At 37.6% G+C, this 18,666-nt stretch overlaps 1 protein-coding gene across 5 annotated transcripts; it reads right to left on the bottom strand.

Annotated features, from left to right (window-relative positions):
• Positions 1-258: 258 nt before the first annotated feature.
• LOC122091815 (protein PHOSPHATE STARVATION RESPONSE 1-like) lies at positions 259-15,328 on the bottom strand. Of its 5 annotated transcripts, none has more exons than XM_042661969.1 (8): positions 15,002-15,328; positions 12,304-13,130; positions 11,948-12,158; positions 11,786-11,859; positions 11,657-11,696; positions 11,219-11,276; positions 2,948-3,017; positions 259-1,058 (listed from the first exon to the last, which is right to left on the bottom strand). In XM_042661969.1, exons 2-8 carry the CDS (start codon positions 12,961-12,963, stop codon positions 660-662), a joined length of 1,512 nt encoding a protein of 503 aa, XP_042517903.1. In that variant the 5' UTR covers positions 12,964-13,130; positions 15,002-15,328; the 3' UTR covers positions 259-659. The 5 variants fall into 5 exon arrangements, with proteins under 5 accessions (XP_042517903.1, XP_042517899.1, XP_042517900.1 ...); XM_042661965.1 differs by having other exon boundaries at positions 11,786-11,862; positions 15,002-15,327; XM_042661966.1 differs by having other exon boundaries at positions 11,786-11,862; positions 15,038-15,327.
• Between the last annotated feature and the right edge of the window lie 3,338 nt (positions 15,329-18,666).

Below are 18,666 nucleotides of genomic sequence, written 5' to 3'. Positions count from 1 at the left end.
TCATTCTCCAACCAGGAACACCGGCACACTGGCACACCAGGAACACTCACAAACCCATGGATCAGAAGGTCTCATTTCTGTAGACCTGGTAGATTTGGTTAAGTAATCGCATCATTGTTCAATTTGTCTGTGAAGGAGTTAGATTGTCTATGAAATCACAAGAAGCTCAGTTGAAAGTTTAAAGAGTTAACAAGTTGATGCACCTGTATCACTACACAAAATAGGCTGAAAGACAAGAAAGAAAAGAGACTGTAAGTGTAGACAGTAAGGAAGTCATTAAACATTAGTGCTCATCATGTTCAGCTAGAGGAATAAAATTCAAAACAGAGAGAGAGAGAGACAAAAACCCTAATAAAATTCAAGGCTATAGGATTCCTAAAAATAAATATTTCTCTTCATGGCCATATACAATGCATCCGGTTTTCAACACCAGTTCACAGCGTACCTTAAAGCGCACAAATCAGGAAGTTGATAAACATATCAATCAAAACTCATATACTGTTCTTATTGATTCAAATGAAAGCACATGCTATCGCCCATGTCTAGTTACTAGCTCCACTTCCAATCCCCCTATCGTCAGTCACCACAGTTTCCCCTTTGCAATATTAGCTGTGGAAATCATGTCTTACCAAGCAGCAATGGAAGCAGTATAGGCTTCATCAGTCGGACTGAGATTTGGCACATGACACGGCTGAATCATCCACTCTTGCGCGTTTTGTCGGTGGGGAACTAGACTTGCCACTGCCATCAGGATCAAGATCAATAGTGGTTCTGGTTTCAGATGCCATTTGCTTCCCACCTGACTTCTGAGAACTTTGATTCGGTGTTGCACTGGCATCAATTGCATCATTTACTGTTCCAGCACAATCCTTCTCTGAAGTTTCTGCTTCATTTTTGACTGGGGAATGCAGCCGTACATCTGATGAGGAATCAGTGGGATCACCAAGAGTGGATGAAGAGGCCTTGAGCTTCTCACCAGTGGTTTTATATTGCTTCTCAAACATCATCTGTAGATGCCTTCCTTGTTCTTCTATACGCAGTTGTAGATTTCTTTGGATCTGGTTTAGCAATGGCAGCAAAGAGGTCAGAATAAACCTTAGACTGATATTCTACATATAGATATAGTCAACAGCCTTCAGATTGTCAAAAGTGATGTCCATTTTTATTGATGTGCATTCAAGAACCTAAGCAAATAATTGAAGCACACTATAAATAACAAGAACATGAAGCATGAAGCTGAGACTTTTCAATACATTCTAAGCCACTTCTATTTTTAGAACAATCAACCATTGTCACAATCATAGTTCTAAATTTTGCATATTTTCGATGGTTTTGACCCACCTCAAGATTCGACCCTAATTTCAGATATTTTCAGAAATTTCGACTCAAATTTCTAGAAATAGCCAAAACAAATACCTGGTTTCGACCAGGTTTCGAAAATTTCGCCCTAAATTTCAGTTTCGACCCGAGATTTAGGATCATGACTCACAATAAACCTCATAGCAGTGCCTCAAATTACTCCCAAGAGAGACCACTTGGGTAAAGCACAACAACTCAAGTGGCTCAACAGTGCAGCATAATATCATGGTAGATTGGCAGGACTTTCTACACACACTCAAATGTTTATTTAATGTTGAAGAAGAATTAACTAAAATGAAAATATAGTTCTCAGTGGCACAGGTGTGCCTGGACTGTGACCAAAACAATAGAACCTTATACTGTAAATAAAAAAAGATCCATGTGAGTCTATTACATAACAGGTTATTTTCCTACTAAGTCTTGACAGCTGACTCAACACTAAAGTTTTCAACATAGGAAATAGTCTGAAAAAGGATTCAACCCTTAAGCATTTAATAGAGATCTCAATTATGGAACAATCTGCAAAATGTAAGCTAGCACCTAAGGTATTTAAGAATCAAAAGGAACAATAAAAGGATTTACATCATCATTATTAATGTTGTATACAATCTTGTTCGTTATCATCTCTTGATTTATCAAGGAACAACCTGAACCTCCATCCATGAAGTTTTAGCCTGGTATAATGCCATTAAATCATGAAAAAGTAGAACTGTATGATGCTTTTCTTCACGAAAATTAGGACAAAATAAAAAACTTCTTCAAAAGAACCTTAGCCTCTGTTGTCAAATTAGTCGGTCCATAACTGTTGGGTCTAGTGATTCATATCCCTGATATCGACATGGTGGTAGAGGTGCAGGAAAGTTGGAGTACTTTTAGGGCTGGTAGACCCACATATATCAAGTCCCCAGGAACCCAACAACAAATAATAAACATAACAAGGATAACCATTGGATCCGTCTGTTTTTTCTAGCATACTGGGATCTCTTACTCCAAGAATTTCACGGAAAAGGATACAAACTAGACTGAGTTCCATTCCTAAGAAAAGAGGCCCAAGAATATTCATGCTGCAAAACTTGAAATTTACCAAGTATTTAGCCTTCTAGAAGCTTGTGGCTGAAAGTACTCTTTGAAAGTATCAGATAGATCAGTGGAGGATGAGCTGAATATTGGAGATACTTTCACTTCTCAATAGAGAGGCAGACCTCAGGTGCTTTGTTTCAGCATTATCTTTTCAGCGGGATCCTAAAGTAGACTCGCTTGCTGAGTTCCTTGCTAGTACCGGAGTGTCTGGAGGGTTGTAATTTGATGGATCATCTACCACAATGAGATTATTCTATCTATATTATGTGGAACCTAGAGTCCTATCATTTCCATAATATTTTTTAAATAATAAAACCATTATCTGTACTGTCCGAAAAAAAGAAGCATCTAATATTTGCTTCTACTGGTGTCCGAGAAGGATTTTTAGATAAATGATTGGTACGTAACCATAATGTTCACAAGATCATCAGCAAGGGACCTGGCAAGTTAATGCAATTTTTGGATCTTTGAAGAAAAACCTAGCATGTCATCAATCGAAAATCCATACCTCAAGTTGTTCATGCAATCGCTTCTGAACTTCCATTTGCAGTCGCAATGCCTCAGTAATCTCAACACCCCTGTTTTTAGATCAGGCCACTGAGTCAGAAAATCTAAACCGAAATCAAATCATCACACTAACTCAACAAATTAATGACACACAGCATGATCAGAGAACTTTTGTTTGTACCAGCTTGATCTGCAACAGGATCTGGAAATTTCATACCAAAATTTAGATTGAAAAAAAATTGAATGTACAAAAAATCTAAACACCATGCAATTTCATGAGTATCTTGATCAACTGATCAATTCCAAAAAATTTAGACAAGGGAAGTAGAAGGTGATCCAATCTTAGACAAGAGAATGGCACAGAACTCCTTAGGTTTCAGATACTCGCACTTGATAGAAACATAGTTTTTAAGGCGGTAAGGCGACGGAGGCGTTTGAGGGTCTTTCGGAACGCCTTAGTGATAAGGAGGGCATAAAGCGTCACCTTATCGACTAAAGCGTTCTTGTGTAATTTTTTTATAGAACCAATCTATTTGGCTCAAATCCTAACTGAATCCTATTACTCATATGTTAAATAAATATTAAAGGTTCATATTCATACCAATGTAAGATATTCATCAAGAAAACAAATCAACAAAGTGAATAAACTAAGTTCATCTTCATCAATCATTAATCATCAATCATCAATCATCAATCATCAATCATATTAACATATAATATAAATACATAATTATGAAACAAAATTATAAATATAAAGAAAGAAGACATAAAAAATACAAGTATTTATTATACTTACCTCTATGATGCCAAAATGAGTGCCTAAGCCCTAAGGTCATCCACTATATTTCTACTCCTGTCAAAGAAGAATGAAGCTCACCGCTTCCAGAGCAAAATGGTTACGTGGATCAGTGGTTCTTCCTTGTTCCTTGATTCCTTCTCAAAGCCCTTTCTTAAAACCCTTAACAAAATCCAAACCCTGTTTGTGAATCGGGTTTTTATTTTGTTTGTTTTGGTTATTTTTGGTGGAGTAAGGCTGATCCCATACATCTCAAGTGTTAACAAAACTATACACCTACCTATAAAAAATCTATATTTGGAATCTTCATTAAGTAATTTTAAAATGTGTTTAAAAAAAAAAAAAAAACCCATAAGGCGCCACTTCACATAATGCGGAGCACTGCCTTACCATCTCTAGACCGCATCAGCGCCAAGGTGCTGCTAAAGCGTCGCCTAACCAGCGCCTTAAAAACTATGGATAGAAAGCCTCATATTCTTGAAAACTTTGATTTATTCAAAATTTGTGAATTTTAGTTGGAAAATCCAATATACATCAGGCTTTTCACACGACTTTGTGACACATGCTCTCAGTCAAATGCCTAAACCATGTTGCGGAAACTTAGTTTTGACACTCGTTATGTTTCTTAAAGTTAGGGAAGATTTTAAACTCCAGATTTGTTTCATAACCAAGGCAAAGGTGATTTGGAGGTGAGCATTGAAAATTGACAACTGCACCACTAAGAGGTAATGGTGCATGGTGCAACAAGTTGAAGGTGTAAGAAGGACGAGGGGAAAACCAAAAATGACTTTTATTAAATATGTGATAAGTCAGAAGGACATGACATCTCCTGAAATGAGTAAGTTAAGAAAGATGAAAGAGACCATTGTTGTAAGTAGGACAGGAATGTCAACAGCCTAGGGTTTTGGATTATTAAGGGTGGAATAAAAGGAAAGGTGGTCAGCAAAAGGTTAGAAATGGTTAGGGTTTAAAGAAATATAAGAAATTAGGGGAATCAATAATACGAAATCAGGTGCTGTTATTGGGGCTGTGTGTAGTGTCTGTGTGACAAGTAGCCTGACAAAAAAATTGGAAAGAGGAGATAAGCAGAGAGGACCATCTAAGCATACCTCACAAAGTACAATATCACTCCTTATTCCATCACATATCACTAAACTACAGGGTTTACATCCATTATATAGATTTATATGCAAGAAAAATAGAAAGTTGTTAATTACTTTAGGACTCCTAAGTTGACCCCCAATCCCCCCCCCACCCCCATACACCAAAAAAAAAAAAAAAAAAAAAAAAATCTAAAAGACTTACAGGCTCACTTTATGATCATAACACAACAAGGTCTCTAAAACTTAGAAAGCTAATAAATTTTTACTCCTAATAGCCAATGTTTGAACCATATGACATGCCCCTTACTGTCAAAACCCATTGAAAGAGAAGTCCAAAACTAACTAATTGCAAACAGCCTTTGTTTTAACATATTACTACATCAAGTGGTTTTCGCTCAAATGGTAGAACATGAGTCATGAAATTGGCCCAGGGAGTCATGATAAGTGCTAGTTAAGAGGGGTTGAGTTGCATTAATTTCGTTAGATGACTCAGACATTAAAACCCCAAATATGATGATGGAGATGCCTGCCACTCAGGCAGTATGAAAAATGAAAGAGATTGTTGACCATTACTTTAATGAATCGCCTCTTTTTTTTTTTTTGGTAAGGTGGGGATCATAGTTTTTAAGGCGCTGGTAAAGCGACGCCTTAGCAGCGCCTTGGCGCTGATGCAGTCTAGTGATAGTAAGGCAGTGCTCCGCCTTATGTGAAGTGGCGCCTTATGGGTTTTTTTTTTTTTTTTTTTAAACACATTTTAAAATTACTTGATGAAGATTCTAAATATAGATTTTTTATTGGTAGGTGTATGATTTTGTTAACACTTGAGATGTATGGGATCAGCTTTACTCCATCAAAAATAACCAAAACAAATAAAACAAAAACAAGATTCACAAACAGGGTTTGGATTTTGTCAAGGGTTTTAAGAAAGGGCTTTGAGAAGGAATCAAGGAATCAAGGAACAAGGAAGAACCATTGATCCAGGTCACCATTTTGCTCCGGCAGCGGTGAGCTTCATTCTTCTTTGACGGGAGTAGAAATATAGTGGATGACCTTAGGACTTAGGCACTCATTTTGCATCATAGAGGTAAGTATAATAAATACTTGTATTTTTTATGCCTTCTTTTCTTTATATTGATAATTTTGTTTCATAATTATGTATTTATATTATATGTTAATATATTATGATGATTAATGATTGATGAAGATGAACTTAGTTTATTCATTTTATTGATTTGTTTTCTTGATGAATATCTTACATTGGTATGAATATGAACATTTAATATTTATTTAACATATGGGTAATAGGATTGAACTAGGATTTGAGCCAAATAGATTGGTTTTATAAAAAAATTACACAGGAACACTTTAGTCGATAAGGCGACGCTTTATGCCCGCCTTATCGCTAAGGCGCTTTGAAAGACCCTCAAACGCCTCCGTCGCCTTACCGCCTTAAAAACTATGGTGGGGATAATGAGTCCATTTTCTATTTTCTCAGGAGGTGTGGTAATGGGTGTCCAATGGTCGGTTCAGGCGAGCTGAATCGGTTTTGGTCTAGGAATGAAGGAGACCTAAACCAAACCATTAAGAAACATCAATCTTTGGTCAGTTTTGGTTTATTTCGGTTTTTCATTATTGAGCTAGTACCGGTTTAGATCGGTTTGTTTTCAGGCTTGAAGCACAATGAAATCTTACATTCATAACCCACAGTGAGGAAATATTCGGTAAAAACAATTTAAATAATCTTCCCTGACTCAAACAAGTAAATAACTATGAATAAGAAATTGATTTCATGTGTTCATGTTATAATTATAAGGGAAAGAGAGCCAATATTAAAATCAATAGATAAACAAAGTTTGTAGAGAAATCATCGTAAACAAATATTGAAACCAATGGATAACTAATTACTAAGAAAACTAATATTGAAATCACAACATTAACCCTACTATCAAATCATTCATTTAACTGTCCAACTAATTTTGTATAGTGAACAAGGAGATCAATGGAAGCATTGTTATAATTTACAAATCAATTTCCCTATTCATAACATCATTCATTATTTGTAACAATTCTCGTTACAACCAAAAATCTTCTCACTAATATTGAAATCAATGGATAATCAATTCATCTATTCATAACATCATAATCAATGGGTTCTTTTTATTGGTTTCATTTGGTTACCAGTCGGTTCAGTTCGGTCCAGTTTTCAATTGGTCCCATAATATCTTAGTCCAAAACCAGTCCAATAAGAATTGTGGTTTGGTCCGGGGGCTTTTCGGCCGGTTTTGGCCGCCACAATGGGTTTTCTGCTGCTTTGGACAATTAGGTTATGCCACATGCCAAGATGAGAGGACTCTGCAATTTTGGGAACATTGGAAGCAAAGCATTGTATTTTGGCCGTTGTAATCTATATGGTAGAGTACAAGGACAGGACCTTTGAGGGCTACAAGGTACCAGTTTATAGGATTGAAAGAACTTATATTTTTCTATGCTTCTGAATGTAAAGACTTTAAGGGAAGATCAGAAGTTCAGAACCAAACGGACTGATAGTACAAAAAGTTATATTGTATAAAGTTCACCAGTGCAGCTTATGTATCCTTTTGATTAGCTTCTTGACATGGTATTGTCCTTTCATATAGCAGTTGGTTTCGCTCTTAATAGAAATATGGGAAAATATCTAAAACCCCATCAATAAAAATCATGTCAAAGAAACCTAATGTCCAATTCTTATAACCACACCATTAAAGATAAAAACCTATCCAACAGCCTGATGTGGACCCGGGTTGGAATAACCCTTATTGTCACTTATGGGCCCACCCAAATACTAAATGGCTCCACAATTAAAGGTAATGGAAAACCCGTAAAAAAAAAAAACCAGAACTGTAAAGGGCTACATTGGAAGGTGGATGTGGATTAGGACACAAAGGTCTTTTATATTTTTTGTATGGGGGCAGAATTGGAAGCAAATTGAAGTAAAGGACTAGTGGAGATAACCAAGAAAGGGAAATGCATATATGAAACAAGAAGAGTAAAACAAAGAGACAGAGAATGATACTTGGGGAAGGAAGAGTCGTCTTCTTCCTTGCTTCAGTAACCCATGGTGGAAAACCAGAATTATTGTGAGAGAAATCTCTCTCAACATCAACACTGATCCAATCGACCTGAAAATTTGAGATTAGATACCTATCTTGATGCTCTATCAAACCCGACCAATAAGCACCTGATTGAACAACCAGATAGTGACAGAATTTGATGAGAAACAGAACCAGGCAGAAATTCTTTAGGGAGCCATGGTTGCAGGTCTCGTTTTAGTAACAGAAGACGACCCTGGGGTTGAGGTTGGAGGTTTTGGGTACCCCACGGAGGGGCAATTTGTGCCCAAAATCTTGAGCCAAATTGACGAAGATTAGAGAATCAGCATTTCATTCAGTTCTGTTGTATGTTATTGCTAACAAAAAAACAGAGGAAATCGATGGCAGAATACAAGATAGAAGAAGAGAGAATCAGAAGGATGAGTGGGTTTCGCTGGAAGTAGGAGAAGAAGAGATGAGAGAGAGGAGAGAGGGATGCGAGAGAGCACACACTCATGCTCTAGGAAAAATTTCATTCAATATTCCAAATCTGTCTCAATGTTGGGTACAACACTGTATTTGAAGAAGATAAGAAAAGACTCCAAAACTAAAACACAACCTAGACTCTAAGTTGACTCAAAACTGAAATAGAACTTGGACTCAAACTCTATCGCTAATTATCATACTAAAACTAAAAGAGAAGATTACAATTGGACCGGCTTCTTCACGGTCTGGATTGCCAAAAGGGTCAAGCCGGTTCAACCACAAATCTGCATCACACCACTTCATAAAGAATTTTGACATTGAAATTTGTAGGACAAAAGTAACCCTCAAAATTACAAACGGAATATCAGAAGTACCCTTAAGAAGTCTAGCTTTTATGCTTTATAGTTTTTTTGGTTATTGTAGCATATTATCAAGAGAAATATTAAAAAATTTCCCATTTCAGAGTTATTGTTAGTTTATTATGGGGTGCTATGGTCATTTATAGGCTCTAACAACTAAATGCTGCAAGAAGGGAGTACATGATAGAATGTATCTGAATGTATCTGAGGTCCGACAGATATTTTTGGTTAAAATTCTTTCTATGACGGTTTTTAAGATATTTTCCCTAAGTTATTATTTTATTCATCATTATTTAAAGAGGCAAAAAAGGGTTCTATTCAGCATGTCATCTAAATCGTAAATTTTCGAGTATATTACCTAACTACAATGCAATCCAAAATGGCCAAACAACACTAGAAACAGAAACGAAAAGTAAGAGCAGCAACTAAATCCCCACTAGAAAACCACAACCACCACAACTCTAAACTCAGCAAACAACTTGACTTCTAAACAAAGACCAAAAAAAACTCGACAAATCCAAAATGCAGCATCCTCGTCACATCAGACCAGAATTTGCCCCAGAAACTCTTGCACTGCCCCTACCCCTTCGTTGCTCTTCCACTTCAAGTAGATGAACATGTTCATCAATTTCCTTTTCATAGTACTAGATGCCTCTGACACGTTAACAGAATATGATATACCCCAACTCCCCTCAATCCCCCACCCCCAACAAGTGCATCTTTGTCCTTCCAAATTTCTCTTCTTTTTTTTTTTCCCTAATAATAAAACACAAACTAAACGTCCAAGAAAGACAAACCCACATCCTTTAATCTTTTACCGCATGGGAAAAATACTGTTACTCTTATGGCCCATCTCTTTAACATACCAAATTCATCACTTCATCCAGGTTAACCACTGACCATGGATCCAAATCAACAACATGCCTGGTTCCCACATGCGACAATAGAGTACATACAGGAAATATTCTCATGCAGTGTTGAACTAGCAGTCAGATGGTTTAGACAGTCACTTCCAGGCTTCGATGCTCCTTGCATAGAACTGTACAGCACCTGGAGATCAGGTGGTCAGACTGCTTGCACTGCTGACCGCTGGGGTCAACAGGTCCAAGAACCAGTCCGCCTTGCACAGCATTTCCTACAGACCTATTCAACATCCCCTCTCCTTTCTGCTCTCCATATCTGCATTGTATTAATCTTGTTCATCTCTGTAAGTGCTAGTCACTTGCATCTTCTCTACTATCCAAATCATACTGGACAGATGACAGTTATCACTTGCAAGCCTCTCACACCTTTGGTCCCCACCTAGCCTTCCGGAAGAGAGAATTGATCACCACTTGGCATGCCTCTCAGTCCTTCAGATTCAAAACCTAAGCTTAACATCAATCATTCTTCATTGAGAAAATCAAGAATATTGCAATACTAGGCCTCACTAGGGAGATTTTATTCAACACGTTCCATGCCAGAGGGTATGGTCTTTCTCCACCCCCAACCCATCGAACAATGAGCATTCTGAAATTGATCCTCTTCCCCATAATTGTCAGTCACCAATCTAGACTCAGGCATGCCATTTCATCAAGCTACTTACTCAGAATATTTTTTAAAACATAGCCTTGAAACCAAAAATTGTCTCAACTTGGTTATTTTCTAAAGGAAAAAGTGTGTTATCTCTTCTTCTGTGATCTTCATCGATTCAGTGCCTTCACATGCCCAAAGGATAGGACAGGCTCATGACCCCAAATATAACCCCATCTTGACTACAACAAAACCTTGTAAAGGCCCAGGACAAAAGCATTCCAAACTATCATGGGTAGTGGTGACCCAGCAAACCAGGATGAAAATATGATTTTTTTTTGCCCCAAATAGTGATTAATAGTCAGGCAGTTCCACCCAGCTAGGGGATCCAGGGCACCAGAATCCTCATTCTGAGACTCCCATTTCTTAAGGGGACATTAAAGCAACATGTCAAAATGCCAGTTAAGTACAAACAACACCGTATCCCCATGATTACAAAAGCCAAAGCCATAGGATGGGGGTAGACAACAAATGGAGGCTTTCAGTGATCATCATATAGTATCACAGAGGCAAGGACCTTGGCATCCAGGTTCCAGTCTGAACTGCATCCACCCCGATGCCTAGAGCAGCAAACTCCCCACCAAACAACCTGGCAAGGAGTGACATGCCTAGACCAGAGTTCAATGCAGGCCATCACCTTGCAATTAGCATCACAATATTTCTGATGGTTTCTTTGAAGTCTCAAGTCTTTGAAGAGTCAAGAGGTTTTTCTCTATTTTCTTCAGTGACTAAATCTTTTTTTCATTCGTAAAAAAATATATAAGTATACAAAGGAACAAATAAATGTCATAATACCACAATCCATAGTACATTATGCTCCATTAAAACAAGTTCAACATAATGCTAAAAAATCCTAACAAAAAAAAAAAAAGTAACCGATGAACATACGTTTTCAGGTCTAGAGATGGCATCTCATCAATCAAATTTGTTTTTTTCTCTGATGTTCCTGCATAACCAAGAGAAAGACTGGCTTTCAGGATGAATCTTCATGTCATTTCCTTTGAATAAAATGTCTCAGTGCCTCACAAACAAATAAACAGGACAACAAAGCAGCAGAAACTACAAATAAATTCAGTGGGTCATTGAAATAGTAACTATACAGATCACAAGAAAGAATGTTTCTACAATCACAGAAAGTAAGCTAATGGTTGTAAGATTTATCCAGAAGATTCTTCTGAAGGGGGTGGGGGGGAAGAAAAAGCAAAGGTAAATTGCAAAATGCAAACCATAAACGGCCCCAGGTCGGAGAAGCAAATTAGAAAATTCAAACACCAAGTATATGGTTTGAAATAGAAAGAGAAAGTTCAGAAGGAAACAGCTAACTACCTTCTGATGAGTCTGGTCTATACCTAGCTGTTCTGTACTTCTGTAATTCAACAAGCATTACCTCTAGTTAAAATTGATAACAAAACTAGTGTAATTATGAAACCTTAAAATACAATACAATCTACAGACCTGCAGATGGCTTTTTACATGGTAAATAGTTAAGCCTTCAACTTTCATGAGCTTTAGGACGCCCTTGGGAGTAGCTTCTGTCAGTCAAAACTCACAAATTAACACAGGAAGGCAGCCAATATTCGACAGCCAAAATGAGATCAATAAGCACAGATTACACACTTTCACCGCCTCCAAGCTGATTAACAGCTTCTACAAAACGTTCATGCAGTTCAGGTGTCCAACGCATTCGTGGCTTGTTTGGGGCACCATTGACAGAGGAAGTGGGACTAGCAACTGGGCAAAGTTCTCCAGAAGTAACAGAAAGCTGCTGATGAACTTGGGGCTGGGGCACTGAGATGTTTGAAGATGGTTTGGGCACCTGGTATACTGTCTAAATAAAAGCAAAAAGAAAAAGAAGGGAAGAAATAAATTCTGCAAAAAAAAATCTCACTATCTTTTTCCTTTTTGAATAAGAAAAAGTAAACAAATTTTGCATAGATATTCCAACTGTGTCAGACAAATAAAGAGTAACTAACCTTTGGTACAGGAGCCACAGCACTGTTGTCAACAAGAAGCTCATTCCAGTTAGAAGCCAAAGCATCATCATCAGTGCTAAGCTGGATAAGCTGGTCTGCCCATTCCTGCCAATCATTCCGCTTAGTAGGGTCCTCAGATACCATGAGAGCACTACTCTCTATTTGACTATTTTGGGCAGGGACACTATCAGGAAAATCAAGGAAACCCTGCAGCGAATCTGTACACCAGGGAACATCACTGTTTTCTTTGGAATAATGATTCAATGCCCTAGACTGAAACGTTGCTGAATGAGAAGATGGTGCTAAAGGCAGAGATGCTTGATTATTTGATGACTGGGAAATGAAGGGGGGATTTCCAGAATTTCTTTCATGGAGCGAAACAGATGAAAACTGTAGATCTGAGGAGAAGCCTGTGTCTGTTGAAAATATGGGCCCAGCAACCCCACTGTTGGTGACCAGTGAAGATCCACCTGGAGCCCTGGGATACGTCATCAGTTCCTTTTCCAATGAAACTTGTTGAGAGTCTGGCAATTTTGGATATTTTTCTTCCAGGGAAATGGGAAGAACCGGCAAAGCTGAGGACGAAGCTCGAGATGCTCCCGGGTTAGTAAGATGCTTTGCACCTGATTTTTTAATGGATAAAGCAGTGCGTGCCTCCATCCCTTTCCATGTATCAAGAATGCCAGCCAGTGTCAATCCTCAAGATACCAGTTCAGAGATTAGGATCCACTTCCACTTCAACAATACTCAACAAATGTAAAGCCCCACCACCTTCCTTGCTATTTCCAAGCCCCACACCAGCACAAGGGGTCATCAACTTTTTGCATCTACAGAAAGAAACCATTGACAAGAACACCAATAAAGAGGAATCCATCCATAAAAGAAAAACAATCTTAGAAGACAATGATAAGGAACTGTAAATCCAAAAAACAAATAATAGTAAAGAAAAAAAAAAAAAGACAGGACCTCTGTCAACAATGAAAATTCCTTTGAATATATCCTGCTATCAAGCTCAGGAAATGAAAAATTCAACTTTATACAGCAAGAATATTACAGCAGAAACTGAAACTGAAACCGTTGTGTTGCAAATTAAAGTTGAGATGTCATTTATGAATAAGCTACGTGGAAACTCTTTTCAGATACTTAGCAACAGAACTGGCAGTATAGCAGGGTCAAGAACAGGCACGACAGGAGAACCTTCAGAAAAAAATACAAACCCTGGCACAAAGATCGCAGCAGCATGCACATATTATGCTTCAGTTATAACTAAACTAGTGGCTGATGCATCACAGAATAATTGTATGAATAAAAGTTTTAGCTCAAGGCAATTTTTGAAGCTAAGACATTAGGGAAGCAAAGAACAATTTGGCAATTGGCCCAAAAATTTCTTCAAAAGGTGAATGATCTCATGGAAATACAATGGGAAATTTGCCATACTTAGAGGGCATATGCCTAATGCAAATGCGGAAGGATTATTTACACAAAATTGCAACGTAATCAAAACAATAGATGGGTTATATCAACTTAGGCTCTAATTAAAACTTTTGAGTTGACTCAGAAAAACAATCACAGCTTAATGGTGTCGTCTAAGCCATCTACCAAGTTTTGCATACAATTCTAAGACATAATAATCCTACCACGAATGGGCCTGGTGACAAGTGGGTTCATGGCACCCTTCAAATGGAAATGTATAGAACAATACCTCCTTTATAGAGATCTGCATGACCTTCGAAATTCCCAACCATGTCTGGGAACCAGTTAAGATGTTATCATGTTACATATAGACCACAAACAGAGATATAATGCCCCATCCTTCATTATACTTGCAAAAAAAAAATCTAGTAAGACATCGTACATCTTCGATATTTCTCACTAAGCCATTATCATTCTTAACACTGTAAGCAAACCAAATGACTTCATCAAATGATTGGAGATTGAGCCCCAATAACTGCAACAACAAAACAAACAACGAAATGCGGGCCTTAAACCACTAGAATCACAGCAACTACCAAGAATGTATAGTGATTGAATAATTTAGTAGTCTCTTCCACCCTTGCAATTCTTCCCTCCATTTCAAATTCAAAAAGTTTCAACTCTACAACCGCTAGTTCTCTACTTGACATCTAACTCCCTAACTTGCAGCTTTTGACTCATGTTACATGAAAGTTCTCCCCGCCAAACCACACCACCCCCCCCCCCCAAAAAAAAAAAAGAAAGACATGATAGAAGAAACCAAGGAATGAAATAAATCATAGCAGACAAGCGCTTACAAGTATTAATATCTTTCATTCACTGTAAACAATCAACCAGAAGATGGAGTCCATTAACACACAACCCAATATTAGCCTTACCCAAACCTGCAAAACAGTGGGGCAGGGAAGTAGGGAAGGAGTAGGAAACTATATAGGAAGAAGCCCACTACCGCTAAGAATCTAATGAACTAGAAAACATTCAAGCGACATAACTCCAAAAGGCGGGACCCCTACGCCCTCGAACAACAACCACCTAACAATTCCCATATTCCCAACTTTCCAGACAACATCAATTTTTCCATTAACAACGAAATCACTACCAATTAATGAAAACAAATCAAATAAATCCAAACAAGCTCCACCAATCCATGAATTCAATACAGAAAAACGATAAGAGATGAAGAAAGGAAGAATCATGAATCATGGATTCTTTTCTTATTGCTTACCAAGAGCAGCAGGAGTGAAAGGTATCAGAATCTAACCCTAAAAGAGAGGGAATTGAAGAGCGAAAACGGAGGAGACCTGCGAGGAACGCCGACGAAGAGGGAGTCAAGGAAAGGAGAAAAGTTAATAACACGAGCAAATTTTCTGGTGACACCGTGACAGTGACACAGCCAAGACCTCCTGGTGTTGCTAAATCCATTCCAACACTACTCAAAATTGGTGTGTTTATGTTAGCTGGACGACCCAAAAGCCCAAAAAAACCAAAATAAGGAGGAGAGACCATAGTAGTTTTCTGCTCCCTCCTGCCATCTTTAGCCATTCCCTATACTTCTCTCTCCTTTCCTATGCTACCCTGACTGAAAAAGCCTCTATGGGTCGTCCCCCGCCCTCCTCGATTGCTTCAATTGGAATCTAAACAGTACCTTAGAAAAGAAGATTCCATTCTGAGTTGGTGATGTGTTGTTCATCCATTGGATTGGATTTCAAGAGAGTGGTTTCTGATGAGGGTGTATGGTGATGTGTGTGTGTGTGTGTGTGGACGTAAGCATTTTTTTTTTCAGTTTTTTATTTTGGGTTTATGGGTAGAAACTACAAAGATCAAGTCCAACAAAGAAATGGACTCTTCGAGTTATGAGAGGGTGGTAGACTACGGTATTATAAAAATAAAATTGAAAAGTACTATAGGGGTTGTATTCCAAGCATTATTCTCCTTTTAGAGGTTATATAAGGACAAGTTGCTCTATCAGGGTTTTAGATATTGGTATCGGATTAATTGTATCAATCAATTCATATTAGTATCAATCGATATCAATATGATACTTATCAATGATATGTTAGTGAGGAATCGTTTTGTCCTTCCATTGAATATTTAATTTAGAAAAATGAACAGCTTTACAATGCGTCAATCAAGTTTATCACAAGAAATGATTGATGGTCAAGTCTCCTGCATGAAGTTAGTGGATTAAATTGAACTTTAGGTAAAAAAAAAATTTTTTTTGTTTTTTGTGTATGTATTTGATGCAGATTAGTTTTATTTAGGAAAAAGATCTTATAAGATCACGTGGTTGCACCTAAACATCGGGGGAGGGGGGAGCAAAATGACAACCCTACCCCTTATGAAACACGAACAAAAAAAAAAAACCCACCCTTGTTGATATCCCTGCCATGTTCTCATTAGCCCTTGCACTAGTGTAGAGATCACACGACCCGATAACAATTCTTTGCACTACTATTTAATATGTATTGATCATGACCAATACCCAATCTAATACTGTGCACTAAATCTATGTGTTCAATGGGGGTTTCTTTTTTTAGGTAAAATAAAAAAATGTTTCTTAGTGGCATGACACCTGTGCTTATATGAGAGCCAATAAGTATACGCACATAAGAATCAATGAAGAGTAAAATTTTTATATTTCACATGAGTGAAAACATCATTTATCCTTTTTATATCTTGCATAAGAGCCATACAATCAAGGAGCGTTCCGTTCCCCTTCCCCTTCCCCTTCCCCTTTTATTTTATTTTTTAAGTCATGTCATCATCTACAATTCTCTATCAACTGGAAGATGGTCATGTCTGACCAGTTTTGGCAAAAAAAGTCCAATGAAGTTTAAACAGGTTCATGTATCTTAAGCTGCCACTTGTTATTCCTAAGATTGTAAAAAATTCCATCCTACCATGGGTCAGCTAGCTGACACAGACCCTCTCAATTGAATTTATATTCTTATCCTCGGATGGAATAATAAAAATTAAAGAAAAAAATAGAAATTATCTTATAAAATATATATATATATATATAAAGAAAAAAAAAGAAAAGATTGAATATATCACCGATATCAAGTATATTAGCATCCATTTTATTTATCTCTTTATTCTCTTTTTCTGAAATAACCCTCATATCTTTCCTGAATGATACTCTATCATGTGTTCCTAATGGTGTTATCCACTAACATAGTTGATATCGGTGACATATCTATCTCTCTCCTAAAGAAATAAAATAAAAACCATAAGAAGTGAGACAGTAGCTGAGGAGTTTAATATTTTACAAAAAAAAAAAAAAGAGTTCAACAAGGACAAGAGTCAAAACCTAGGATAATGTTATTAATTGATTCCACTTGGAATTAAATTAATATATTACAAGCAGCCCCACACAAGCCAACTCACCAAGTACAAACCAAAATTTGAGAACCATTTGTAATGTCACCTCAAATCTTCGTATCTAAAGATTCTGGATGTGACCCTTATAAGACCTTTAATAGGTGATTATTGATTTGATAACTAGTTCCCAAATGGTACTGCATAAGTACGATTGATACTTGTACGGTAGCCATAGTACCAACGCAAAAATGGTCTATAGGGGAGACTAAGATGGCCAATTGAAAATAATTCCTAGGAGAGACTTTAGGATGGCCCAATTGAGAATTATTTCTTAGGGCCAAAGGTATACCTTGGGTGGTATACTATGAATTAAGGATGAAATAATTATACATAAAGATACCTAAGTCAAAACTATTTACCTTGTATTCATGAGATTATTTACCAAAAGGGTGAGAGATAGACACATTGCACGTGCAATAAGTTAGTAGGTGGCACAGGACGGAAAATCATATAGGATGGCAAGGAGTCAATTCAAGAGAATGGAAGAGAGATAGACATATGGGAGCACTAGCGTAGGTCTGGCTGTCAAACAACAAAACATTTTTAGAAAAAGGGGAAGAAGAATGCTACATTTTTTTTTTTTGCTAACAACGGGTATCTAGGCCTTTGGCCTGGCTAGTCCTACGGGCCCATACCGACCCCACAACCGCATGGACGGGGTATAACGGGGTCGAATGAGAATCATTCAACTTTCACTGAAAGCCGTGAAGAACACTAAACACCCTCGTGTGAGTGGCCCAAGGAGTGCCTAGTGGGAGTTGAACTTAGGACGTCCGAGTTTACAACTCGTACCAAGTTCGTTGCACACCAATTGCGCTACCCCATTGGGTTAAAGAAGAAGAATGCTACATAGTCGTGTGGATCTTGCACTAATGCGGGGGCCAATGGGGGGATTTTACTGCTACTCTTGCTAGCTGGGCTCATAGCCAAAGAAATGGAATAATTTACTTCCCTTTTGGATTCACAAATATTGTCCTAAGTTTTAGTATGTTTCAAAATACACTTTGATATTCTTTACCCAAAAAAAAAAAAAAAATACACTTTGATATTCTATTTCTTTGTTTACGAGTTCGGATAGCAATAAAATTTCATCCTCCCATGAGCATCAATAAGGGATGGGGAGCATCAATAAGGGGTGGGTACTTTTTATACTCTCTAGCTGTTGGTGAGTCCCTTGCTCTCACATTATGGTTGAAGATTTCTCTTTTAGCTGGTCATCAGCATGCTGCTACTGATCCGATTGCAAGGTTTTGACACTATGCATGTTTGAGGATGAGTTATGATCTCCGGATTCTATTCTCCAAATTGTGAATGATATGTATTGGAGAAAGATCTAAAAATGTTGTTGCCAATCCTATATCTAAGTGGGCTCTGGGCTACCCTTATTAGAGATTTCGGGATTCTTCTTTTCTTGAAACTTAGTTTTCAGTCTTCTTTATTTATATTTGTAACAAGATTTGAAAATGTTGGGCTCACAATGAGATCCTATCCGGTCAATGCTGGATTCAA

Source organism: Macadamia integrifolia, chromosome 10 (assembly GCF_013358625.1).
Source record: "Macadamia integrifolia cultivar HAES 741 chromosome 10, SCU_Mint_v3, whole genome shotgun sequence".
Classification (NCBI taxonomy): domain Eukaryota; kingdom Viridiplantae; phylum Streptophyta; class Magnoliopsida; order Proteales; family Proteaceae; genus Macadamia; species Macadamia integrifolia.
Note: the sequence above shows the minus strand (reverse complement) of the source record. Positions and strands in the feature narration are given on the sequence as shown.

Bases quoted from the DNA above. Each gene is read 5' to 3' on its own strand.
- LOC122091815 (XM_042661965.1), bottom strand. From the start codon at position 12,963: ATGGAGGCACGCACTGCTTTATCCATTAAAAAATCAGGTGCAAAGCAT. The intron at 11,697-11,785 runs GTCTGTAGATTG...GTTGAATTACAG, and splicing joins ATGTAAAAAGCCATCTGCAG to AAGTACAGAACAGCTAGGTA. The intron at 3,018-11,218 runs GTATGTTCATCG...ATCTAAAAACAG, and splicing joins CCATCTCTAGACCTGAAAAC to GGGTGTTGAGATTACTGAGG.